Genomic DNA, 26,795 nt, shown 5'->3' with positions numbered 1-26,795 from the left:
CCAGTCATGAAATGAGCCTTGATAAATTGATTAAGTCCTCAGAAGTATCCTTGAGACCTGTGTCATATACTACACGTCATGCGATCCATACTAAAGAAGGAAGTTAATATATTTCCTTCAAAATAAAGTTACTTTTAAGAAAAGACCAACATTATTAGGAAGCATTAGATATCTGAGACATTACTCATATATTTATATCTCTTTTTTATTCAAACACCCTATGTGTCAAGTACAACATCTGTAACATCGGGACGGCATCATTTCATTTGAATTTAGCAACATTTATTTGACTGACATTGCTTTATGTAGCCTACGATTATTTTTTCACTTAATTCATTAATTGTTTGTTCCATTAAATGTCAGAAAATAGTGAAAAATGCCAAATTGATGTCCTCATCAATGTCTGACCTATGCTATAAAATCATAAAGATATTCTTCTTACAACAATCTAAAATCATACAAACCTTTTGTAAGTCCTCAAAACTGCTAAATTTAAAATAAACTTCTCATCGACAAAAATATTAACTGCTAACATCAGGACTATAATCTCAATTACACTACATTTATGATGACATGTAGCAGACAAAAGCAATCGTCACGTTTAAGAGACAAGAGAGAATGTTAATGGGTGGCGTTCGCGCTTGTGAAATGACGTCAACGATTATTTTTGGCCAAAACTAACCGGAAGTGCTCTCGTGTCAGCATGTCTAACTTCACCGTGGTTATTAAAGCTGCAGACGTGACACGTGAGGCAGGCGATATAAACAGCAGCCGCCGCCGCGGGAGGACGCACAGGAGAGAGAACAAGAGTTGTGACACCATGACCACAAGCAAGCCGTCGCACAGCGGGATGAGAGTGACAGAAGTGGAAGAGTTCCTGAGGAATCCTCCGGAAGGTTTCTCCGTGGAGGTCCTCTGCTCGGGGTGCCGAGTCCACAGCGACCCGGAGAACAGCCTGGTGCTCATCGATGACTTCGACTCCTGCAGAGGGAAAACAGTTTTCCAGAAGTCTCTGGGAAGGTGAGGGAGAATGAAAAAAAAAAAAGACTGCATGGGATGATGCACGGCCTTACACATGTACTCATATACACGCACACAAAAAACAACCCACATCTGATTTGTTTTGTTTTTTAAACAGGAAGGTTAAAATGCAAAATCTATGGGAGTACACCAGCATGAGGAAGAGTCTTCTGTCCAAGAGGATCTATCTGCTGATGTCCGCCTGCGAAGGAAACCGTTCATTGAGTGACAAAAAGGCAGCCAACGAAGCCAGAGGTAACTTAAACTGTAGCCTATATACCTCCCAGTGTACCATAAGACCTTAACACTGGATGAATTGTAGTTGAACCTGGTTTGTGCTTTGCAGCTCTATGCTGTTAAGTGGGTCATGCAGTTTGGTGGCATGACTCATGATGGCTTCCCAATTTGCGATGTTTGCAGTGGGTGGAGTAGAGGAAATAACAGTACTTCACATACAGTCTCTCCTCACTGTGTTCGCTCATGTTTTCCTCTTCCACCCTGTTTCAGTGCTGAAGCAGTTTGTGGTGTCCATAGACGGCAACAATCCCATCATCAAGTGGCAGATGGAGAGAGGCCTGGACCGGACCATCTCCTCAGTGTGGGGGGAAAGCTACAGTGTGGATGTAAGAAGGACTTAATGGTCTTTCGCTTACATTTATGTTTTATACATACTTTCAGTTCTCTTCACGAGTTACATTTTGTATTTTGGTATTGAAAGTGACTTTTCCTTGTATCAGATTGACTTGACTGAACCACTGGAGAGATGGGCAGCGAAAAACATCCACATCATAGCTGACAAACGGATGAAAGTCCAACCTGTGTGGAGAGACGCCTCCTTCACCCTCAAATACTATTCTGATGCCCTCTTTGACTTCCCACACTGGTTTGGGTTCAGCAAAAGAAAATTCAATGTAAGTATCTCTTATTCTTCTTCTTTTATGTCGATAGTAACCTAAACATTTTCTGTATTTGTCCACTTGTCTAACTTCCTGCTCATATCTGTCGCCATTAAAGTTGAGACTGACGTGAGCCGGCAGTGGATGGAGAGCAAGAAAAAAAATGGATTTTATCTGCTCACTTTTTTGATGGAGTCTGGGTCTGCTTCCTCGAGCAAGTTTCTTGATCAACAGATTGTTTGTAACCTGGTGAAGGACCGGCCTACCTCTTGGGATTGCAGTAACTATAATCGCTGTTGGGTCCAGATTCTTCTTCTGTTCAGTGGGTGGACACGACTGAGAAGGACTGACAAAGACATTCTATATGCCATGAAGATTATTTATGCAACTTTTGTGTCTAAATACATTTTTTTTTTAAAGGTGTTTTTGCTAGTAAATTAACCACACTTCACTGTTGTGTGAGGGGTCCAAATCTGTGCTACTACAGAATGAAAGGATCGTAGACTTTCGTACCAAAGGATCAGCATTTCTTTATGAGAAGTTTTAATTTTTTATCAAACACAATAAATGCTCTTTTACAAAACAACAGAAAACCAGTGTTTTAATTCAGTCCTCGTCAGATAAAAGATAAATGTGTTGTTGCCATCATGAAACACACACACTGCACTAAGGGATGAGGAGAAGAGCAGATGCGGCGCCGGTGATGATTTCCACGTATTCCTTATAGTCGCTGCCGTAGTAGTACACCAGCAGGTAGTTGAAGATGCCCACGATGCACATCATCAACAGGAAGAAGAGGATGCGTTTTCCAAACATGTAGCCTGGGGTGCTACGAAGAAATGCGAAACAATATAGTTAGACCGTGACTCTAAACACACGCGCACACACACAACATATTACTTGTGTTCATTTACCTCTGAGAGGTTTGTCCCATGTATCCAACAAAGTACTTCTGCCTGACAACAAGATAGATGATCCCAGCGAAGGCAGCAGGAGCTTCAAATAGATGATAAACAAAAAAAAATAAAAAACTGAATCCCGTATAACCTTTGTTTTGTGTTTTTATGTTATTTAATTAGTTTGATTGATATATTATTTTCACTATTTTACTGGAATGCTGAAGTACATTTACATGTATCTGCACACGTGTTTTTTTCTTAGTTTCTTGGTTACACAATTTTATAATATTTACGCATCAAATCAACATCCTTTCCCTTTCTTTTGCATTATTTTCTTTCATGCAAAAATGGAAGACTTTATACATCCAACATATTGCACTTCCATTGTAATACGAGCACGTATCTCTTGTGTGTATTCTGTTCAAAGGGCAAAAGTGTGTCACAGTAACGGATTAATGATTACCTTGATTGAGACACAGGCCGGCACACCACATCACTGCCAGGAAAGTGGGATACGCATCCATGCAGTTACGGCTGGAAGGTGCATAAGCAAGAGGTTGTAATTAGCATTTTTAGGAAGTCGCTGTGAAGCAATCTGCAAACTGTTACAGGCAGCGTGGAGATTGATACCAAGCCCCTTGGCTGCTGGGAAATGTTTTGAAAACTGCAGAGCACAAGTGGCTGTAAAAACAGTGCATGAGCAAGAAAACCCAGTGAGTCTGTCGGAGCGTTGGAGGAGCGGAGTTTGAAACGGGAAGCCAGGAAAAATTGAGCCCACTCTCTGAGTCGGCTCCTCCTGGCTGTTGCAAGACGTTGCAATAATCGGTACAATGTGTTGCACAGAGCCGTGCAATGTCAGAGCCTCAAACCTCCTCCAATCTCACACACGTCACGAGAGTTATCCAAAAGGACATCATACCTCGGAACAGTTCCAAGACCAAACTGAGGGGCCACAAGCTGATTTGTTAATAATTTCGGACTTTTCTTTTCATGTGAAATACTGGATTTTTTTTTTACCTCTTTATACCGTTTAGACCAAACGTTTGCATCACATTTTAGAGGCTAAAGTTTGAAATCCCCACATTACTATACAAGACAGGATGTTGCTCAGGTGTTTCCTATTTACAAACAGGAAGTGCACTGTTGCTCGTGGACTAATAGAGCGACTGGACCAATAACTGAGATGTTGTGTCACAAATATTAGGTTTGACTTTCGAGCTTTAGCCTTGTTGTCAAACCACGTTTAATTGATGCAGCATGAAGCATTATCATCTGCAGTACTGCAATGTATTAATATTTTCATTATAGATTACTTTGTTGACAATTTTTCTGATTAATTGATTAACCGAGTGGCCTATAAAATGTCAGAAATATCCACAATTTCTCAAAGTCCAAGTATTCATATTCTCCAATCGACAGTTAAAAACACAATCATATTCAATTGACAGCGATAGAAAACATGTGAAAAGCAGCAAATCCTGAAACTGAACCACATTTTTGGAAAATCAATTAATGAAAAAGTTGTAAACACATCAGTTAGTTGAGTAATTGATTGTTTGATTGTTGAAATGAGGAATCTAAGTAGTCAGGTAAAGTTACTCTTGAGTTGACGTTTAGTGCTTTTGCAACAAGCCTAAGCATCACATTTCTTGAGAAACAAGCTCGCATTTATGTTGGACATGATCCCTGGATTGAAATTTTGAATCAGAGCTAGACATCAGTTTGAAATGTCAAACCCCAGGTGGTAAATGTATGAGCAGTATTCCCTCTAACACAACTTTAACTTTAACACAGCATGACGATGAGTCCCCTAACTGAGAGGCTGGAAGGATATATGTTTTCCATTTCCAGCAAGCATTCAAATGAGCTCTGTGCCCGTTTTTTTCCCCCCTATATGGGAGTGTTCAGGCAAATGAGGGCTGCCTGTCAATGGAAGTTCTATTTGGTGGAATGTAAAACCAGGTTGAAAGTTCATGACTGTTGTCGTAGAAAACACAAAAGATATGGGATATCTTTCATTAGATGAACAGAAGAGTATGAAAGACTTACTTGGCACAACAAACTCGTTCAAAAGCAGATGTGGGGATATTTTGACAGTTGCCCTCCTTCTCCACCTTCAGGGCAAAGAATGCTTAAAACACACAGATCATTAACGTCAACACGACATCCCTTTGCTGAATGCTGAACACCTTTGACTACTTTAGAGTTTGAAAAACTACGTTTGATGCTTCTTGCTTTTTCCTCACCATTCTGAAGGACGCTGATGAGGGTGACGATGACCAGCAGGTAGATGTGTTCCACCACGATGCTGTACATGATGACCGGTCCAGATGTAGGAGCAGGCGGATTGAGAGGCTGGGCTTCTCTTTCACGTCTTTGCAGTCAGCTTACAGAACGTGAACTGATAAACATAAAGCTGATCTGTCTCTGACATCGTGGACTCCCCCCGTCCCACCTCCATCCCACATACACACTCGTTTGTGGCTTCCTCTTTATGTAAATGATGCTCTGGCTTAATACAGAGGGGTGCAAACAAGCCTGCTACTTCCTCTGTGTTGTTGTGAGAGATTACACACAGATGCACGCATATAAATTTGCATTGCAGTGACTGTGTGTGTTTATGTTCTTTGAGGCTCTTTTAGGGGCCTTTATAAAGACCAATGCATTGGGAATCTTTTAATATTATGTATTTGAGAGGAAACATTTTGACATACTAAAAAAAACAGATGTTATTGTTCAACAACACATTAGTGTTATTAAGCACACCTTTACTCTGCCTTTCATGGCAAGTCTAAATGTTTTCATCAGTGGTGGAAGAAGGACAGATCTTTTACTTAAAAGCAATAATACCACTCTGTCAAATTATTCCATTACAGGTAAAAAGGACATAACTTCACTGGGAGAAATGAGCAGCATAATGTAATTAAAGTGTGTAGGGTGTGTAGGATATTCTATAAATTAGTCATATATTTTGTATCTCAATTCTTGATTTCAAAGAATCTAGTAGGCTGTATGAATTCTCTAGTATAAAATAAATGTAATGGAGAACATTTATATTTTACTGAAATATAGTGGAGAATATGTATAATCTATTGAAAATGCAATAATCAAGTAAAGGACTCAATAAATGTTGCCCTCTGCTGTGAAAAAGTTGTTTAGTGTATAACTACAGTAAATTACAGCATTGTACGAGCTGTCTCAATGACTTGGCCTCCCAACAGTCGAACAGCACCTGCATGTGCTTTTGAGCGGTAATGCAGCGGCTTTACCGCGGTGATGGTGTAGATTTACTGTAATCTCTCCACAATTTCAATGTTGTAAACAAAGCTGTACGAAATGATATTTTTCTATTGATGGAATGAATCCCATTAAAGCCACTACCACCTCCCACAAGTGTTACAATGTTCAGATACAATCAGCTATTAAATTAATACATTTTATAAATACAATAATTAATAAAATCATAAATAAGTCATAAATAAAGGGAAAAGCAAAAAGTAAAAAAAATTATTTCTCAAAATAGAATTATGTTTTCGAAACATCGAATTTTATCGAAATGCAATATGCAATATATGTCTCATTCATTTATTACGTTAGCTTTTTATTAGATCAAGGTGTTAAATAATCATAATTAAACACGATAAAAGTCTTCTATTTATAAATACAGATGAGGAGATGTGCTATATTGGCTAACTGTGGAGCTGGTTTAAACAAAGCAGTGTTGGTACAATATTTAAGCAAACTAATGTCAGCAACAATGCTGATATTATTATCTAAGAGGAAACCCAACAGTACAGAATGTAAACACAAATCATCGATCAGCAGGAATGTGTCCCATATGGTCTAGCGGTTAGGATTCCTGGTTTTCACCCAGGCGGCCCGGGTTCGACTCCCGGTATGGGAACAGTTGTTTTGGCTATTTTAAAATTAAAACCTGTTAATGGGCGTGGTGAAGCCTGTTTAAATGTATTTAAAAATAATGAGTTGTCATACCACCAACTTCCATACACGAGCCGCTGGGTGGCTCGTTAATTCCTCTTGAGGACAGGTTAGCTGATCTATTAACGTTTGGGTATAGTTTAGGTCAAACAATTACAACTACTGCATTAAGATTATTTGAAATGCATTGTGTGCGACTATGTACATTTTTGGTAATCAACAAAGATAATTAAGATAAAATGCAAGTTGTCCAATTACAGGACACCTATTTACATGTTTGTTTACTTCTATACTGAGTTGTACTGCCTACCAAACTTCCATTTTTACCATACAGATGTTTTTTCTTTGAATCCAAGAGTCTGCAATCAACTGTCTGAAATGTTCAACTATGTTTTAAAAGATTATGTTTCACATGGTATGACTGACAGTAACATTATGGACGAGGTAAAGATTGTTTGATGTCTGATTGAACACACCCTAAATTAAGATGACTTTCAGCCTGTTCATCCTTCAGTTGCAATACGTGTGATAATCAGAGACAGTTTAGCTCTTAGTTAGTCTCATCGGTACTTTAACTTTGAAAAATCTGAGTTTGTAATGTGTGCAAAACTGTGGCTCACAAATAACTAGGTACTTGAAAGACTTTACTTCAGTATTTACACAACAAATATAAATGATTCATTCCTCTACGAGGAGGCTGAAACAAAAACACTTTTTCCTTAATTTCATAATAATGACTTTTTATAAAACAAACACTCGAGTCATCTAAAGTATTTATTAAATCACGTTTCATGAACATTTTCAAGTGGTCAAAATAACAAAACAAATCAAACAAACATGATTGCTTCATACATCCCAGAAACATACAATATTTACAACGTGCCCGAGCATACTAAGGTATACAAATGTCATCTATGGTTCAACAAACTCCACCACTGAACATGCATTTGAACTTCCATTAACCCATAAAAATGAATAGTAACATAAATACAGAGAGATGTCACTATAAACTTCTAAATTGCATCTTTATATGGAACAGTGCATTTTGCAAAATTCTCCTCATGATACCAAGCAATGGTTGCGGATATCTGTGCTTGGAGCTAGCAGACAACTCCCCCATAGCTCAAACGAAAAGCTCAAGTGCATTGAGTGCCTCCGTCTCCATGTCAGTCGGTCTCTGAGCCACAGCCTGCGAGAGAAACTCATCCAGGAAGCTTTCGGCGTTGGGTGCGCTCGTCTGGGAAACTGCGCCGGCAGCGATGACCCCGCAGTCCGCCTGGTCGGCTCCATCCGGCCCGTTGGCGAGCATCTCGAGGAAGCCGGTGCTGTCTGGTGAAAGGTTGCTCGCGGTCGTCGCCGGCGAGAGCAGGTTCGAGAGGAAGTCGTCGCAGATGGAGCCGTCGTAGGTGCTGGAGGTGACCGCGTTCGGGGAGCCCAGGTCGGTGCTGTCGGCTCGGAGGCCGGCGCCGCCCTGGTGACCCAGCATCTCATTCAGCTTAGCGAGCTTCTTCTTCTTCGCCTTTAGTTTCTTTATCAGCTTGTACCTGAGGGCTTCTGTGTCGCTGAGACCCGGCGGAAGCTTCGAGGACGGGCCGCTCGGTTTCTTTGAGTGGGATATTTCAGGAAGCCGCGTCGCTCCAAGCAAAGGAGGCGACGTACCAGACGCCACTGTCGTGCTCTTCAGGGATTTCTGCTGGTTAGAAGTTATGGGCTGAACCAGCTTTGACTTGCCAGTGGGGACAGCAGGAAGTGGGAGCGGACTTCGTGTGTTTGCACTCTTTGCACCGAATCCCCCGTACATCTCCGCAGCTTTCAGCGGGAGACAATCACTATGTTCTGTCCGGAGCTGTAGTTTAGGGAAGAATCCTCCGGGGGTCTGCTGTCTTCTCACAGGGTTGGGCGTGGACTGAGTGAGAGGAGTGGGCTTGACTCGTGTGACTGAGGTGGGCGTCTGGATGGGGGCACATTTAGCAATCGCCCTGTGAACTTGGTTTAGTGGGTGTTTGCTGAGCAGGAAGGACCAGCGGGCGTCCTGAGGCGGCTTTGGTGGACCTTTCTGACCGGTGGACAGGGCTGAGGCATCTGTAGAGGACTCAGGGGACGCTTGCTGTGCGTTTTCAACAGGTGGCGTGTCACCCTGAGCAGCAGCAGCGGTCTCTGGTTTGCTACCGATTCCTTTAAAGGCTTCCGAAGATGCAGGTGGAGAAATAGGCGGTGCTGCTTTTGGCGCCGCCGCTGCCTTTTTAACCATTTGTCTGCCAACTGTTTTGGATCTGCCGACGCCTCTACTTCGTCCTCTCCTACAAGGAGGCACAAATGTAGGATCATTGGATGAGCCATCCGCGGAATCAGACGACGTAGCGTTGGTGAGCTCAACATCAGGGCCGTGGGACATTCCACTGCCCACTGCAGCGCAGGAGCTATCCGGTGTGGAGTCAACTATCTCCTTCCTGGTGGGAACACTCAAACCCTCAGTTTCTTCCTCGTCATTTAAAGGCTGCATTTCTGAATCCACTTTTAACTCCACCAGTGTGAGTGTAATGATGTCATTGTGGGAAAGGCCCTCGAAGGTGTCGAGCAGCGTTGTGGAACCTATCGACGTATCGACGTCGGCCGCGACGGTCGTGTCCATGATGTTGCTGCAGTCTTCAGATGCAGAGAGCGCACAGACGATGTCGGTGTCGTTGTGAGATGCCAGAAGAGACTGATCGGGAGAGCAAGCCAACAGCTCCTCTGCTGTTAAGTCTTTGTCACCTTGACTGGGGTTCATCTCCATTTTAGACGAGGGACATTCAGCAAATGTGCTGGAGGGAGAACAGACGCGAGGCTCTTTATCCTCCTTCACCTCCCAGAAGACGACGTGCATCTCCTGGGCGGGGACCGGGAGCTTTTGGTGGGTCTTACACTCCGGATGTTTCAAGTCGTCGTATTCCAGCCATGATCCTGTAAGGAACCGGTACGACAACACACACGGTTAGAACTAAAAACAGTTAGAAAAACCTTGGCTGACAAGCCCCAGAGTGCATGATCTATAAAGGACAATGAAACAAGCCCTAAACGTCTGGAGTCTTCTGCACATTAACATTGCATGAATTGTCCAGCAGAATGTGCTGTTGGCAAACTACAATGTAGAGGAGAAAAAATATCAACCGTCGTGTCACTCAACCTGAAGCTTCAAGCTTTGTTTATACCGTAACGCGAGACTCGAGTATGAACGGACGCGTTTATACTCGATGCGCTGCATTATTCTCCGAAACGCAAGAGGGCGTACAAACAAAATGAACTGTGAAGAATCAAAAAGAATGAGTGTAACCCATAGATATGCCCATAGACTGTAGTGTCACTGGCAAAAAAAACACCAAAAAACAAACCTCCACAATGCCGAGGAGGGATTATAATTACCTGTAAACTCACTTCTCATATTCATTGACGATGAAGACTTTTAAGACCACCTGTTTCTGAAGCATCTAAAAGCGAATTGGCCTTCTCTGAATAATCCCTAGACATGCAAATAGCGAGTATAAACTAAGCTTAAGTGTTTAAGATGAATACAGAGAAGCAAAGAAACATGCCGTTCTGATTCAGTTCAGTTATCCATGTAAAACTACTGTGATAACTGGCATTATTTTAGAGCTAAATATGGTCCTGAATAGATACAACCACTACAGATTGTATTAATTGCTCTCTAATCATGGACGTCCCTACATTTCAATGGTAAATATATTGTTTACGTGTCATATCAGTGGAAAGATACAACAAAACTACAACAGGAAACCTACCGTCAGAGTGACAAGTCCAGGCGACAAAGTGCTTAAGTTGATGGTTGTACTGTATGACGGTGGTGACGGAGTAGCGTTTCTCCTTGAAGGTGAAGTCGTATCTTCCGACATCGCTGTAGGGCATCCCCTCCACAAAGTGCAGCGCAAACACCGGAGGCACACTTGAACAAAACACAAAGCAAAAGTCTGGTGAAACGGATGGAAGCGTTAAGGCCGAAGAAGGACCTTCTCCAGTTGATATCTTGGATATGCGATGGTTACGCTTGAGATTAAATTGTGGACATTTTCATTTCAGACATCATCAAGTGTGGAGTAATAATGAGTCATTTCATTCACCCTGTCAATCAGTTACAGGCTCTAAATGACACAGCAGGCTTTGGCTCAACACCCGACAGCATACAATTAAAGTTAATAACTTAATGTTTGGTGTAGCTGTGAAAGCACACCGTTTCTTCCCGTCTCCCGTAGAGACACTTTTATAACCTGCAGATTTCTGCTGGAATAAATGTTTGTAATTTTACAACCATACATCTGACTTTGCTGAGGATAATCTGGAGACTTGGCGAAAGCTGCTTTGCCCCTTTGTAATCATTAATCAATCAATAGCTAATATTGTCTGTTAAAGGAGCATTCTTTGTTAGGGATGCACAGATTGGACATCGATACCGACGCAAAAAGCTTGATCGCTCAACAGTGACAACAGGGCAATAGGGCATCTATTCAATTCTGTGTTTATAGACTTTGTATATTGTATACTGGAATTTAAAACCATGTTCAAGTTTTTACTAATTTGTTGCCGATTAAAAAGGTTTACACTTGAATTGTAATCCCTGTTAATTTTAAAGACTTTTTACCAAGTTGCTGGTGTACAGCTTATTCATTTTTTCACCATGAAACCGAAAAGCAGTAGTGGATAGGAAGTGATTTGCATAAAAGCCGGTTTATGAAAGTGTATTTGGTTGCGCTCTCGTGGAGAAAGCACCGTCACCTTTAATCTTGAGCCTGGCCTGAGGATTCAAGGCTGCGTTCTGGCTCATAAAGAGTCAAAAGATCAGTAATATAGCCAGGGGCTAGGTCTCTCTGTGCTTTAGAAACAATCGGTAAAATCTTTAAATCAATTCTGAATCCTACCGGTAGCCAGTGCAGATATGCTAAGACTGGGGTCTCTAACGTGGTCTCTAACGTGGTCTCTATCGTGGTCTCTAACGTGGTCTCTAACGTGGTCTCTAGTGCCAGTTTGAATTCTAGCTGCAGCATTTTGAACACGCTGGAGATGTGAGATTGATTTTTGACTGAGGCAGGTAGAGAGAGAGTTGCAATAGTCTGAATGAGATGAAAATAAAAGCATGAATCAAAATCAGCATGAGATGGAAATGACTTGATTTTTGACACATTTCTGAGGGAAGCAGGACGGCACAACAACTTTCTTTACCTGCTCCATGAAAGTCAGGTCAGGGAAACGTTTGTGTCTTTGTACCTTTTGAGGCATACAGCTTATTAATCAAACACTGGTATTAGACTGGCGCTCGGTATCAGCCAATAACATCGGATCAGTGCAACCCTAGTAATCGTAATCAAACATACCCCCTGTGCCCAGGCAACTACCGTTCAATCATTTCCTAAGAGTGGATGTAATTACTTTGCAATTCAAGCAAAGTCAAAATAAAAATCACCACACTAATACAGAGGTCTTAATTTCCAATTGTTTCTTCTCACACACACACACACACACACAGACACACACACACTCCTAACCTCTCCAGCATCATGGTCCTCCTCTGATTCTTCCGGCAGCACACGTTGCACGGGGCCAAGTGGACCGCATCAAGTGGGCACCAATCAGGCAAAACATTCGTGAAGGTGGGGAGAGTTTTCACAACCCTGAGAAGCACAGCGGGAAAAACATTTAGGATTTACACAGTTTCACAAAAGAGGAGCGCGTACCAGAGAATAATTATATTTTCCCTACAGCGTGGGTTTCACGTGTCGCCTGAATATTAGTTGGAGGATCTGGGATGTCCGCATGTAATGATTGCCAGTTGATCTTGTGTCCTCTATGGATTGGGTGAGGGTATTTGTAATGACACAGCACTTAATACAGTGATCTGATTATTTGGTGTGGTCGACTGTTTCTAATAGACAGACGATAAAGAAAGACATCCACCAAATCAGTGCAACGCTTTGCCCCTTAAGTCAATTAATATAAAATGAAGCAACATTCACTTGTTCCAGGTTCTCCAATTTGTGTATTTGCTTTTCTTCTTTTTTTACATCATTGCAGATTTATTTCCCTTGAGGTTTGGCCTTAAAGTCATCCTAAAACAAGCATCCTGAAAGCAGGCAAATGAGTATTGAACATGTCACGATCAGAATGGAGGCGTCATCTGATCAGCTCTTCTGATCGGCCTTCATAGAGGCCGCGATCAAGCTATTTAGAACAAACATCGGCCGATAAGAACCAGGCCGCTGACCGATCGGCACACCTTTAACAAAGACCCGATCGAGAAACTTCAGCAGAGCTAACCGAAAAATCAACTTAAATATGTCGTACTTCATCATTTCATCCCGTACCTTTCTTCCGTGGCGGTCTTGCATTCGCTGCACTTGAAGTCCCAGTGAAAGGTCGACCTGAAGAGAGGCTCCACCCACGAGTCCAACTCCAGCAGAAGTGGCAAGGCAAACACCGGAGTTTCCCTCTGACCTGAAAAGAAGCACAAACGCGCGGCAGTTAGAGCACCGTCACGAGTGCCGACAGAAGCTGCGGTTACACTCTCCACTTCAAGGCAATTTTTGAAGAATTTTATCTGTGGATGAGACTCGGGCTGAATTACAAAGGTCACTTGTGTCAGCACGCCTGAAATGAATAGTGTGTGTGTGTGTGTGTGTGTGTGTGTGTGTCCCCCGCCTGTATCTGCAGTGTTTGCCGCCTCACTATGCTTTCCCATCCTTTTGTATTTTCAGTGTGAAAGCCAGTGAGCAAGTTTTCCCACCTTCACTGAGCCGAGCAATATCTAAGGTTTTCATGTCGGAACACGTTACTCTGTTTTCAGGTGATAATGGCTGCCTTGGAATCTAAACGGGGATTTGTGCAAAATATCTAAAGCAGGACACATCAAGGTGGTAAAAAAAACAAAAACATTTTAGGTAATTAAGCACTTCAGCGGTTTGAAAATCTCCTGTGGGGCCTTTGAAATAGTGTATTAGCTATGTGGAAAGAAGACGACCGCTCCTTTATATACTTCTTTTAATCTCGGCCAGGAGATGATGTGATCAGTAGCATGTGTGTGTGTCTGTCTGTCCATGGCTCATCTCGCATTCTTGTAAAATTTTGGGTGCCCAGTTATGGCTGCATGCTGCATAAATTTGCCGTTGTATGAAGTGTATTATACGACGACTGAGCCGATTGCTTGCCTTCAAAGCCGCTTGTTTTTTGAGTTTATTGTTGTTGATTTACGCCGCATTACAGCCCAGTGGTGTCTAGACAGTTGTGGGTTGTATTTATTCAATCACTCAACACAGCAGTGGCCGTTGCAGATACACCTTGGCAGACATCTGCACGTCACCGAGTGCACCATTTGAGTTTTCGCTGCAATCTGTTTGGCAAAAAAAGTGTCATTGGACAATATGAAACCTAATACTCATGAAGAGAAGGCTTGAGGGGTCCCAGGAGCACCGTGTTGAGTGTGAAAAACATTCATTCAGACATCTCGCCCTCGCTCAAGGTAGCTTGGCACAATTTGCACATTGCTCCCGAACTAACGTTGGTTTCAGTATCAGTGCTGGTAGCTCTAGAAATACAGTGCAAATACATATTTTATTCCCTTGTCTGTATTCACTTCTTTACTATGTTTTCACTGACTGAGCTTACCCAGCTTGCAATGCAGCTTGGGCTGCAGTCGTTTGAAGACCGACATCCTGAGACACTGCAGGTCTGCATCGGCCTTTTGCAGCACATGATGTGGCACTCTCACAGCGCCATCTACACACAAACAACACACACAAACGCATTGCATTGTAAAAACAAAACAAACATTATTCCGCTGTAAATTAACTTCAAATGCTTTTTAGTCTATGGGAATTGTTCACTGTTGGCAGCCCTATATTTACAGTCAGATGACAGTAAGATATCTGCGCTAGTCCAAAATATTTTCATTTGAAGCAAACATGTCAGGGTTAGTCACAAAAAAAACACAACATTTTCTCATTTAACCCTCGTGTGATCTAGCAATGCAGACGGTTCCAGTTTAATGCGCCCAGATGTGGATGTATCCAAACGTCTGCCAACATCCTGCTGTGATATTTAAATGGTCAATGTTTCAGCACAAACACCTCCATTTTATTGAGGTCGCAGAATAATTCTCATGGATTAATATCTTAAAACCTGGACAACTCAATCCACAACAATCGGCAGGACTAGATAGGTGCAGATGAGTGACATTAGGGGTCAAAAATGTGTGTATTTGACAAACAAAAACAGATGCAAAGAGGAAAATAAATATGTCTAACTCTCTGTTCACTGTTGCAATGACATTACACTCAACAGCCATCCTGCAGATCATCCGTTTAACTTACCTCTGCCAGTCTGTTGATGGACTCGGATGGAAGCACAAACGTCTTCATATCCTCTCATCAGCTGCCAGACGGACGACTGCTGAGGCTCAGCTTCAGGTTTACACTTTCCCAAGCTCTTACAGTTCACCAAAGCAACAAGCAGCGAGTCCAGCCAACACAGGTTGTCGCTGTTCCTCCAAAACGGTCGATCCGGAACAGACACAAGCTCCTCTGACTTCGTCTGAGTGGCAGAGGACAAACCCTCCATTTCTGACTTAATGCCTCCTATGTCCTTACATGCAGCGATGTCTGCAGTCAGTGATTTCTGCTCCGTCATTGCTGTCTGCTCATTGTGCAAAGGCAATAGAGTATTGATTTCAGCTGAATAAATGTCCTCACTTGTGAAAAGGGACTGATTGGAGTCCAGGCTGCGGCATCTGTTCAGCACCTCACGAGGACCCTTTACGGGCCTGAAGTCATCCTCTGCCTCTGGGGCACCGGGAGCACCGCGGTGAGGAGAGAGCGCAGGTTCATCCCCATCGGCGGTCAACAAGGCTTCTGATGAGCACTGCAGGTGTCCAGCTGGTGTCAAGCATGTCGGAGGAGCAAATCCATCTGCACAAGCAGCGTTCTCTGGTTCCTCGACCAGAACATCATCATCCTCATATTGTAACGACTCCCGTCCTGCTGTCTCTGCAACTGGAGAATCCCTGTATCCATTCACCTTACCCTCTTCTGTCTCGGGGGCTGCACGGTGGCCATTACTGACGACGTTTACAGCACCATGTGTGTCTGTGTACTGTAGCCCATGGCTGTCACTTGACCGCAGGCGTTTGTGTACGGGTCTAATCAACTCTTCCTTTTCCAGTGCCAAGCCATGCTTTCTTTTGTTCCCAACAGTGGGCTCCACAGGATCCAAGCTAGCCAAAACATCCTCCAGGGACCGGCTGACCAGAGGGAAAAGGCACTATGGAGGAATGGATCGAGAAATTTCAACATGGCAGCTAGAAAAAAAAGACATTAAATAGACTGTTCAACAGGATGTGTGTGTGTCAGCAGTACTGGGACTAACCTGTGCGTTTGTGCAGAGGGTGACTGACTCCTGGAGGTTGATGCGGTAAGAGCGCAGAGCATAGGTCAAGCCCTTCGAAGTACACCAGGGACAATACTCAAGTGAAGCAGCTCTTTCCTGAACCTTTTATAAAAAAAATTTAAAATAAAAAAACAAAAAAAAACATTAAGATAACAGAAACGTGGTGTTAATTATGACCACAGACCTTGTCCTTGACCTTTTACAGAAAATACTGAGCTTGAAAGAATCTACATCGTATTTTTCACCATTCGTGCCCATTAAATTTGAGCCTGCGTACATTTTCATCAGATGAATGCCATCTCTTTCAACCTCCCCCCCCCCACTGTCACCATTCTTATAAATCACATTTAAATACTCGTATGTGGACATGCAAAAACAATTAGGAGGGTTTGCTTGATTTACCTTGCAGAATTTGAGCATACAAGTAAGAGCAAGAACTACTGAAAGTAATTGTCAAGTTTGCATTTTTTTTTTCAACCTTGTTTTCTGCTCATCGAAGCAGTGGGAGGGACAGTTTAGAGAGGATGGAATGAACAAGTGAGGTGAAATTTGATCCATATCAGTATGTGTCAAGTACTAATCAAACCGATAAATAACACATGTATTCTATGTAGTACAGTTTAAAAAAAAACACATACATGATACAAACACCCTTTGATTCCACACATATGCTTCGAATCTGCCAAATACTTTCGCCTTTTACTACTAAAGATTTCCGTTTTGTTTTGGATGGTTTTGATTGGTACTGCCCAGTCACAGTATGTTTTTTTCCAAATACAATTCAGCTTTGCGCAAGTGACAACAGTTAGAGGAAAACAAGAGCTCTACTGACTTTTCCCAAATACCCCACCAGTGGTGAGGCCAAAGCCCCCAAACCAGTGTCTTCACCAGTCATCGGCAAACCACTGCTGCTGCTCTTCTGGTCCTCGGCTTTCCAGTACCATTCAAAAGATATTACCATGTCACTGCAACCTGGCTCACCTCCGGAGGAGCTGGGGGAGAACAATACAGCACCAAAGTTACTCAATGGCTGACTTGCACGTGATGTGTGTACATGGAAAAGCACGATGACAGAAATGTGTTAGGCAAGATTTTACTTGTATGCAGTGATAACTTCCACCAAAACCAGGCCCCAGGCTGTTCTCCCCTGCCCATTCACACAACACTAACCTAAAGACAGCTTTCTGATGGCACACGTAGGTCCACCTGGACAGCTACAGTATGCTCTGCCACCTATGGTGAAGCACATGGGGTGTATGTATTTAAAAATGAAACTGCGCATAAAGTTTGTAATATATGACAGCGTTTTGAGGTCAAAATGTAACGTTACAGCTGATAGCACTGAGTTAAGAGGCTTCTACGAAGGTATACACTTAACTTCCCTACATAATCATGCTAAAAGATGATTAACGACACGTTTCTATTAGCTGGCTGATGCATTACGGCTATTGTGACTTGTGGTGAAACCGGTCAAACTCACTGTTGAGATAAACTCGATTAAGAAGACGCCGCGCATTCATTAAACTCTCAGCCACTGCACTTGGCGGCTAGCATGCTAACATATTAGCCTAAAGCCGACCATTCATTTCAGTCGTCACAGTCTCATTTTCAGTTTGCGTGAATAGAAATGTATACGTACCGATAGAAAATTTAAATTATATCTGATATTATGATGCTGACCGGCGGTATCCATCCATCCAGAACTGTATATCTAACTGTATATATGTATTAATCCATGCCTGCGGAGTAGGTCCATGTGCACCCTTTTGCCAGTTCGTGTTAGAAACGTTGGTTTCCGCTCGGCAGCAGTTGTGCAGCACTCTTAGTCTTCCCCCGTCTGACAGACAAAGGTTCCGTAGGTCCCCACTTGGTGGTTCAGGTGAACTGCAGCAGCCTGTGGTCAAATTATTGTTCATGTTGGGAAGGCGCTGCCCATGAATTCGGGACTAATAATCAGTGCGAGTACATGAACAAGGACGTAATAGAAGATCAATTATCAATATTGCTTGACAGCAATAGATCTAGGTAATTATTTGTATTCATTGTCTTCAAAGGCATCCTTTTAGATATAAACCTGAATGTCATGTTTTGTCAAAAAATGTAACAAGTTAAATTCTAATTCTAATTTTCAATGTACTTTATTAACTATTATTAGTAGTAGTTGTAGGCTAGCAGCAGTAGCAGTAGTAGTATTTTCATTATATAATCATTTCCATAATGACATTGCAAGTTTTCTCTTGTGATATTTCATATACAGCCTACTTATTAGTCACCTGAGATATTTCTATTTTGAAATACTAGCCTGCACAAATGTCTCTTTCATCTTGTCTGTAGTTTACTTATCGGGTTTTATAATTAAGGCTGATTTGTTCATTCTAGAGGTAGAACGGTGGAGTTGGTTAGGTGGGGGTTATACATACATCTCTCACTCTGGTTCTAAAACACAGCCAAGTCTCACACATCCTGCCCCAGCCCACACACACATTCACAGACACGCATCAACGTCTCCCTCCACCCAGTCCCGCCTCTCATGCATGTGCCATCCTCCCTTAAGCCCCTCCTGTATCTGCTGCTCTCCTGTCCTCTATTTTCCTCTTGATGACAACATGTATTTGCATATCTTTTCCTGGGAGCGCTCATTAGAATGCATAAACCGGCCGCCTCCATAGCCTCATGAGCAGGCTATAGCTCTCTGCCGTGGCATCTCCGGATGCAAAATGAGACAGCCAGGCAGCATCACAGGCAGACATGTGGCTCGAGTCTGGGTTGTGATTGGCATTTAGAATCAGTTCACCCTTCCCTTTCTTAATTCAAGGATAAGGATAAAACTCTGTGTCGGCCATTTTTCTCTTTGTTTCTATATTAGCTGCTAAGCAGATGCATATTTATTAGATAACCATTTCCACATTAAAGGCATGTATAAACAATTCATCCTTTCTTATGCATGTATGCTTATAATATTACCTTGGTACATGATTATTTTTTGCAAATCATGATGACCATGGACAATTTCTTTAATTTAGAACCCCTACCCCCACCACCTCATTTAAGAAAAGCCTTTACAGTCAGATACTTCCATTACATCCACTTTGATTATAGGATAAACAAGTCATTTCCAGAGAGGCCCCTTTCACATTATGAACTCATCCTCCTGAAGTTTCTGCAGACTGGCCTGTTAAAAGGACGCCCTTTTCTCTTCTGTTCATATGTGACAGAGAGTTTAACCTATGGTGGCTCCCTATAGGTCACAAACATTCTACCTACTTAAAAGTAAGAGATATGAGAGGAAAACAGGTGGAAAAACTGTGAAACTTTGTGGGATAGGATATAGAATATCTCTCCTGTATTATAATCTGTATTCAATTGTAAAAAAAATGGGACATAGTTGTTCTTAAGTAAAATGATGATCATTAATTTGGTCCAACACAATGCAATTGCAATTTCATTTAAGCAAATATGAGGTGCTAAAAAAGCCCTGGTTTGTTTACATCATATGTGTAACATTCAATTAGATTCTCCCTGTTGTCTTTTTACAATGTAAGTACTTTAGGGGCTTTAACCACTTAACCGCCCTGAAAAATGTATCTGGGGCTGGGAGAGAAAAGCCCATTATGAGGCTATCATAAGGACCTGTTATATCCATGGGACCAGCAATTAGTAAGTTTGAATGTATTGAAAACACCAGCAAGCATTATTTCACCCAGTCTAATTAAAATAAATAAATCCTGTGGGCCTAATTGATTGCAAAATTCATTTTTTTAACTATAAACTGCTATATCTACTGACTTGGGCTCAAACTGCACAGTGTTGCTTTGATCTCCATTAGTTTGTGTTTTAATTGTGGATGAGCACACTATCACTTTTTAATCAGCTACTGTATATGAAGCCTATACAAATTAGGCAAAAAAGACATTGTGCTGAGAAAAATATAAACGAGCCATCCCGAAGCCTAGCAGCCCATATTTAATACAGTTATCATGATTTGATGCCTGTTGATATATTCCTATATTAGCCTAATCGGGACTACAGGCTCAGAAGCAAACAGCTTGGCTAGAGCCCTAAATAAGTGCCTGTTAAAGTAATCATTATGTATTCTTGTCGGAGAGACTAACGAAACACTGTGTGGTAAAGTCATTCTGAAATGAAAATCCAGGTGTAATTAAAAGGCAATATTGCTATTGTGTTTTCATTCGCAGCCAAATCCTTTAAAATGTCACATCCTGTGCCATATGGAATGAGCTAAACGCGTCTATCGCCTTTAAAACACGAGTACACGACGCAAACTTTATGCGTTTTTTCTAAGTAATAATTTGCAAATAAACTCATGCGTATTGAGGAGAATGTACAATGGAGCTGGTTGATGAAGAGGGGGACAGTCCATCCAACACACGCGCACATCATTGTACAGCCGCCTCGTTCACTGACTTGAAGAGGCCCCACGTTGTCTCATTCATTTAACTTGCCTACTGTACACTGTGCTCAACGTAGTGAATTCAATACTATGGCAAACACACTACACTACTACCAGCTCCAGCATGCTGGGACAGGAATATTTTTGTATCCACGCGCCTCAGAAAAGTTCGGTGACGTTTCACAAAAGGCAGCCAATGGGTGCTCGTCTTCTATTAGGACAATGAAAACCCTCCGTCCAATAGGAGGAGCTCCAGGCCGGGCGCTGGCCAATCGCGTGAGAGCTCCGCCGAGAGTAATGTTAGAGAGCTGAGGACTGAAGACACTGCGTATCGCCCGTGTTCTCTCACACACAGCCATTGCAGAGCATTGAGATCCAGCCATAGTCCGTTGGTAAGTATCACACACGGAAATTTTAAGTGTTCGTAATGATGATAATGACGATAACATGTAAAAATATCGTACTCATGTGTTTGCTATGATCGAATACGAGGCCTCTTAAAGCTCGAAAATGATTTTTATTGCGGTGAAACGTGAAAAAAACCACAAAAAAATAACCAGTTCTAAGCAGGTAACGTTACCCAGCCTGGGAGTGTAGACCAGACGCTCTTTAAAAAAAAAGGACGAAATGAATATTAACCTTGACTAAAATCGACGAGAACTGTCGATTTTGTTGAATACAAATTATTTTGTATATTACTGTCGTATCGTTTTCACAAAATGGAGACGAAGCAAACGGTGGATATCGCGTAAGAATTGAGAAATGTCTAGCGGACGACACGGTTAACGACAATGGTAGAAGACATAGCCATTGCAGTGCATTGCGAAGATGAACGCCTGTCAAGTGAAGACTGAGAAGCGTGCGGGTTTTTTTATCCGAACATTAACAAATTTCAAAAACATAAGAAAAAGAAAGACCGACTCTAAACATACGCGGTCATGTGCTTTGTTTGCTAAAATTCATCGGAGGAGATGGCGAAAAAATTACCTCGCGAGCTGCGCTTTTTACTGTAATGGCTGACTGTATTCGCATTGGAGGCAGAGCAGCGAGGCTAGTGACAGAGAGGCGCAGTTCAGCTCAACTTTTTCCAACCGTGTTTTCTCGCGAAACAAACCGGCAACTATAAAATGTAACGACGGTAAATTAAAGATCAACCTTTCGTCGTTCCAACGACGCCATTGCGGTATTTTTCCGACGCTTTTAAGTCGTTTAAATCGCGGGTTGAAACGAAGCGGTTTGCCGCGGTCGCTCTGCCCTCTATTGCATTGGCGCTGACACAAAGAGAAGGAGCCATATTCTCCATGTTAGTGGATGAAGACGAGCGGCCATTAGGAGCTCATAGAAACCAAGGCAGTAGCCCCGCTCATAGACACAGTGCAGACCCAATGTATTACTATACAAACCGGCTAGTGCAATGGAAATCCATCGGGGGAAATATTTTGTCAAGATCGCCGGCTTTCCAGACATATTTCTCGAGTTGCAAAGCGAACTGAAGGGCGGGAGGAGACATTTGAGGGGGACTTTCTTTCATGAAGAAGGCATTCTCACAAAATGGAAGAAGAAATATTGCCGTCGTTGTTGACCTCCTTTTCCACAACGAAAGCCTATGCGCCATTACTACACTTCGGTCGACACAGCTGAACTGGGAGTTTACAGTAGCGTTTAACGGGTGAATGTACAGAAGAATTTAAGCAGTTTTAAACACATTGCCAAGACCAGCAGCATTATTTACAGAATAAGAGAATATGAAGACTGAAGAAGAAGATTGTCAACTGACATTTTTTAGCATTTGGAAGTGTTGTATTTTCAATAAATACGCATTATTGTGCAATTTGTGTCTCTTTTTTGTGTCAAAGTTTATTATGTTTGATAAAACACGAACATGGATGAAACCAGGGGATTTCCAGAAGACTTATTGTTGTTGCAGATGAGATTTAAGGATGTGTGTGTGTGTGTGTGTGTATATATATATATATATATATATATATATTTCATTTATTTTATTTTTTTTTTTCGAAATATAGATCCAGGTCCACTGTTGACGTCCCACGGAGGGCTACGGTTAAATGCAGTTACACTTGGGGGAACTTTTTGCAGTTTATTGTGAAAGTCGATCGCTTCATTTGAAGACAATACATCTATTTATGGGTGTTTATGTGATTCTTCTCTAATCCGTAGCGATGTATTGAACCAGTTTTTAAGAGTTGGACCAAGGACCACTCTGAGCCACCGCTCAGACTGCATCAATATTTAAAGTCATTTTCGTCGCGTTCGTGTGTGCCGGACCGGACCGCTCCGTTTCAGCGGCTCCTTAACTTCGTGCCGTTTGACAGCAAGAGGGCGGGTCACTGAAGTAGCGCCATCAACACTAGTGGGGAGAAATCAAAGATGTTCACATTGTATAACACCAGTAACATGGTTGAGGGTATAACTTGCCTGCTATATAGAATTATGGTATTAAAATATAATTTATAAAAGCATACTTTTCCTATTTACATATATTAAATTTCTTTTAGGTTTAAAGCTTTAAGGATCTATAAGTTGCTAAACTAAACGTTTTTGTTTTGTTTTATATAGATACTGCCGTCAAGATGGTGAGAGAGCCAGGAAAGCCGAGGGGCAAGATGTCCTCCTATGCATATTTTGTCCAGACCTGTCGGGAGGAGCACAAGAAGAAACACCCCGAGGCTTCTGTTAACTTTTCGGAGTTCTCCAAGAAGTGCTCCGAGCGATGGAAGGTAGGCTTGATGGTGATCTAATGGGCTAAGTAGTCAGTTGCTGAAATTCCAAGTTTTATTCTTGGGCATTGACTAATATGCTGCTTTTAAGTGGTGTACAATAAGATAATTCGGGTTCAGGATGTTGGATAATTTTACAGGGCTTGATTAGTTGCACATAAGAAAGATATTGCAGCCACTTATTATTGCAGAAGGAATACCCTGAATACTGTTCAAAGGGTATTGCCACAGAGAGTAAAGTCAGCATGTTACTTCTCTTTTTTTCACCAGCCGATGACTCTTAAGGAGAAAGGCAAGTTTGAGGACCTGGCCAAGCAGGACAAGGTCCGCTATGAGAGGGAGATGATGAGCTACGTTCCACCCAGGGGATCCAGGACTAAGAAGTTCAAGGACCCCAATGCTCCCAAGAGACCCCCGTAAGTACTACAAATCAAGTCTGAATCATGACCAGTTGACTTATGTTGTAAAGACACAATATGAAGCATTGTTATACTGTGTAAATGACAAGCCCACTCTTCTTCTTCTTTTCAGATCTGCCTTCTTCGTCTTTTGTGCGGAGTATCGCCCTAAGGTGAAAGGCGAGACTCCTGGTCTGACCATTGGAGATGTTGCCAAGAGGCTGGGCGAGATGTGGAACGGCACCGCTTCAGAGGACAAGAAGCCCTTTGAGAAGAAGGCGGCTAAACTGAAGGAGAAGTATGAGATTGTAAGGACATCGGTTGTATTGATACATTTTTACAAAAGATAATTCACGTTGTGTCGCTCTGCCTTGAGTGCTTTGATTACAAATGGCCGCATGAGTTCAATATCTTGCCTTCTCTCCGTCGCAGGACGTTGCAGCGTACCGCGCTAAGACCAAACCAGGCGCCGCCGGGGCAGCAGCGGCAGCATCAAAAGCCCCGGCCAAGGTAGAGAAGAAGGTGGAAAACGATGACGACGACGATGACGAGGACGACGACGATTTTGATGACGACGATGACTAGTAGATGGCGGGTGACATATGTAGTGGTCATGTTCTTGTTTATAAAGCATTTAAACCCCCTTGTACACACTTCACGTACTGAAAGAAAATATGTTAGTATCCAAGGGGTAGAAAAAAAGCAACAAAAAAGGCTGTGTATATCAGTTGTTTTTATGCTGTACAGTTTTGTTTTTTTCTCCTTTTTGTAGAGTTGACAGTACACAAGTAGCGTGTCTGTATCTTTCTGCCAGTCTTATTTTTTCAGTGATAGTTCCTAGACCACTATTCTGCCTGGTTCAGTGTAAAGGGGTGGGCTTGCAGTATTTAGCCTAGCTTGAGGTGCACAGCACATAAAAAAACAGTCTGACTTAGATCTGAGTGTTTCTTCTTTTTTTTTGTTTCCCCTTTTCCTGTGTGTTTTTATTTGAAATGACATGTTATCAAAATTGACGTATCACGGTTGTTTTACTGATCTTTATGTACCACTGTAATAGCAAGAATAAGAAAAAAACAGCTTGTTTGTTGTTGGAATTTAAATTGCTTCTGATGTCAATAAACTTTTTTTTTTTTTAATAAATGTGTTTTGAATTGTGTGTGTGTGTGGGGGGAGGGTGTCTTATAAGGTCTTGCTCATGTTTCCTCCTCCAAAAATTAAATGTCTTTTGATCAGAGCAGACTCATTTAAATGAACATGAACACTATAACATGCCTGGTGTGTTAACTGGTGAGATAAACAGCAGCTTTATCAAAACACCCGGTTTCTACACTGGAATATCAGCATTGCCAATCTGAATGCAAACGATTGAACATAATTGATGATTAATATCAAACAAGTCTTTGCCACTGATAATCCTCTGTAAGGCAGAAGAATAATGAACTATTTCTGGAGGGGAGTCTTTTATGTTAACTTGCTTTGCCATCTACTCGGTAAAGAAACATTGAGAAGACAATGATGCTGGGAGACAATTGAATACGACTGATAAGCTGTGCCTATGAAGTATGACTCCTCGCCAAAACACTATGTATCGTGTGCTTTAGCCTGCTGAGGAAGCAAACGAGCAGTACGTTATTGAAGCTCCTTGGCCTGCTGGAGGTACACTAAAAGTTAAAGCATGATCGCTCTGCATGTCTACATGCATCACTGACTGATGCTGTTTTATTTAGATACGGCTGCTTCATCTGTCACGTACTCCTATCTAGGGTATAAAAAAAAAAGACCATTTATATAAGACGGATTATGTGCTTTGAAAAAAAGTGACAAGAATATGGTGTACAAACCACCGCAGTCCCTACCTAAAAGGCACACACTCGCATACTGTACATTGTGGTGTCAACAACCCCCCCCCTCCTCCATGGGGGAGAGCGTAACAAGGGTTACCAACCCTCAGCCTGAGCATAGAAATGAGCTGAGCGGCACAGACATGTCTCGGCTCTGTGGTGTAAACTAAAAAGGATGGGTCTTCTTCTGTGCTGCATATCTGCTCAGTCGGAGCACCAATATCAGCCTTGGCCCACTCACTGAGCCTTGGTATATGAGGTAGGCTAGAGGACAGGCAGACAGGGCAGCAGCTGACCTCTGCACTGCTCTGACAAAAGCCCAGCCGGTCCCTGAAGGTGACATAGCCTCTTGCTATCCCTGAGCATTCCTCACACTCACTGATGATGCTTGCTTTCCCCTGTTAAAATGTGAATCCAGCGGATGGTGACAGCTATGGTGAAATAACCTAACCCCACCCCCACGCCCAAGCTTGAGTCACATCATGGATGTGTTGTCTACATGTGAAAAACAGGAAAGCTGCGCGGAAAACTCACTGGAGGCAAACGTGTACAATTACCAAACATGTGACAACTGCAAGCTGCTGCCACTGCTGATTATTGTTTCCCCACTGTTACTGCGTGCACTGTGCAGAAAGGCCTGCCTACAGCCACAACAGATTGAGGGAGGCAGTTATATTGGTGAATGTTTACGCTCACACCCACTGACTTGGCTCAACAGATTCCATGCAGCAGAGGATCCGGCAGGGAAAAAAGGGGGAACTATGCTGGAACAGTTGCAGCGCCTCGTGGCTGCTCTCAGCTGTTGATCAGTGTCTGTGTAGGCCTGTGCAGGCCAGAAGTATAGCAAGGTTAGCTACACAGCGCCACTGCCGGCTCCAAAGCCTGTTAATCCCAGCCACCTGGTGCCCACTGCGTTCAATCAGCGGTCTCCGGTGACACCTAGTGGTCGCATTGCTGCAACTGCATCAACACTGGCGCTGCAATCCATCATGAGGGGTGAGATCAGAGGTGTTTACAAATCGTAGCCAATTTTCAATCCACATTCGACTTGAATGGCAGGTTAATAATCGGTCGTCAGTGGAAGAAGGATTGAGATTTCTTTCTTAAAACATAGTAGGGATTACTATGTAACAAGTGATGCTGGAGTTTTGACCTCTTCATCCAAAAGAAGCAACACTAGACTATAAAAATAACCAATTATACCAAAGTAAAGAACATGTACATCAACAT

The 26,795-nt window shown here is 42.4% G+C and overlaps 3 protein-coding genes and 1 non-coding gene across 5 annotated transcripts; 2 read left to right on the top strand and 2 right to left on the bottom strand.

The window, feature by feature from the left end:
* Window positions 1–2,436: 2,436 nt before the first annotated feature.
* alox5ap (arachidonate 5-lipoxygenase-activating protein) lies at window positions 2,437–7,364 on the bottom strand. Its single transcript, XM_076101253.1, has 5 exons — window positions 5,062–7,364; window positions 4,865–4,946; window positions 3,279–3,349; window positions 2,831–2,912; window positions 2,437–2,745 (listed from the first exon to the last, which is right to left on the bottom strand). Exons 1-5 carry the CDS (start codon window positions 5,129–5,131, stop codon window positions 2,583–2,585), a joined length of 468 nt encoding a protein of 155 aa, XP_075957368.1. The 5' UTR covers window positions 5,132–7,364; the 3' UTR covers window positions 2,437–2,582.
* Window positions 6,648–6,719, top strand: trnae-uuc (transfer RNA glutamic acid (anticodon UUC)). Its single transcript has one exon. It is a non-coding gene; the product is annotated as a tRNA-Glu (tRNA).
* A 146-nt stretch (window positions 7,365–7,510) lies between the features above and the next one.
* uspl1 (ubiquitin specific peptidase like 1) lies at window positions 7,511–17,975 on the bottom strand. 2 transcript variants are annotated; one of them, XM_076101251.1, is made up of 10 exons: window positions 17,817–17,975; window positions 17,348–17,410; window positions 17,010–17,169; window positions 16,157–16,279; window positions 15,106–16,051; window positions 14,402–14,512; window positions 13,105–13,234; window positions 12,289–12,414; window positions 10,534–10,694; window positions 7,511–9,697 (listed from the first exon to the last, which is right to left on the bottom strand). In XM_076101251.1, exons 3-10 carry the CDS (start codon window positions 17,136–17,138, stop codon window positions 7,878–7,880), a joined length of 3,546 nt encoding a protein of 1,181 aa, XP_075957366.1. In that variant the 5' UTR covers window positions 17,139–17,169; window positions 17,348–17,410; window positions 17,817–17,975; the 3' UTR covers window positions 7,511–7,877. The 2 variants fall into 2 exon arrangements, with proteins under 2 accessions (XP_075957366.1, XP_075957367.1); XM_076101252.1 differs by lacking the exon at window positions 17,348–17,410 and having other exon boundaries at window positions 17,817–17,973.
* A 2,865-nt stretch (window positions 17,976–20,840) lies between these two features.
* Window positions 20,841–24,858, top strand: hmgb1a (high mobility group box 1a). Its single transcript, XM_076101777.1, has 5 exons — window positions 20,841–20,980; window positions 23,166–23,326; window positions 23,597–23,742; window positions 23,858–24,032; window positions 24,157–24,858. The coding sequence occupies exons 2-5, from the start codon at window positions 23,180–23,182 to the stop codon at window positions 24,307–24,309; spliced, it is 621 nt and encodes a 206-aa protein (XP_075957892.1). The 5' UTR covers window positions 20,841–20,980; window positions 23,166–23,179; the 3' UTR covers window positions 24,310–24,858.
* Window positions 24,859–26,795: the final 1,937 nt, after the last annotated feature.

This window comes from Anarhichas minor, unplaced genomic scaffold (assembly GCF_050575085.1).
Source record: "Anarhichas minor isolate MPS153535 unplaced genomic scaffold, ASM5057508v1 ptg000027l, whole genome shotgun sequence".
Lineage (NCBI taxonomy): Eukaryota > Metazoa > Chordata > Actinopteri > Perciformes > Anarhichadidae > Anarhichas > Anarhichas minor.
This window is presented reverse-complemented; position numbering and strand designations above follow the sequence as displayed.

Bases quoted from the DNA above. Each gene is read 5' to 3' on its own strand.
- alox5ap (XM_076101253.1), bottom strand. From the start codon at position 5,131: ATGTACAGCATCGTGGTGGAACACATCTACCTGCTGGTCATCGTCACC. The intron at 3,350-4,864 runs GTAAGTCTTTCA...TGCACCTTCCAG, and splicing joins GAACGAGTTTGTTGTGCCAA to CCGTAACTGCATGGATGCGT. The intron at 2,746-2,830 runs GTAAATGAACAC...ATTTCTTCGTAG, and splicing joins ATGGGACAAACCTCTCAGAG to CACCCCAGGCTACATGTTTG.
- uspl1 (XM_076101251.1), bottom strand. From the start codon at position 17,138: ATGGTAATATCTTTTGAATGGTACTGGAAAGCCGAGGACCAGAAGAGC. The intron at 12,415-13,104 runs GTACGGGATGAA...TGTGCTTCTCAG, and splicing joins AAGACCGCCACGGAAGAAAG to GGTTGTGAAAACTCTCCCCA. The intron at 10,695-12,288 runs GTTAGGAGTGTG...GTTTTGTTCAAG, and splicing joins AGGACCATGATGCTGGAGAG to TGTGCCTCCGGTGTTTGCGC.
- hmgb1a (XM_076101777.1), top strand. From the start codon at position 23,180: ATGGTGAGAGAGCCAGGAAAGCCGAGGGGCAAGATGTCCTCCTATGCA. The intron at 23,743-23,857 runs GTAAGTACTACA...TCTTCTTTTCAG, and splicing joins AATGCTCCCAAGAGACCCCC to ATCTGCCTTCTTCGTCTTTT. The intron at 24,033-24,156 runs GTAAGGACATCG...TCTCCGTCGCAG, and splicing joins TGAAGGAGAAGTATGAGATT to GACGTTGCAGCGTACCGCGC.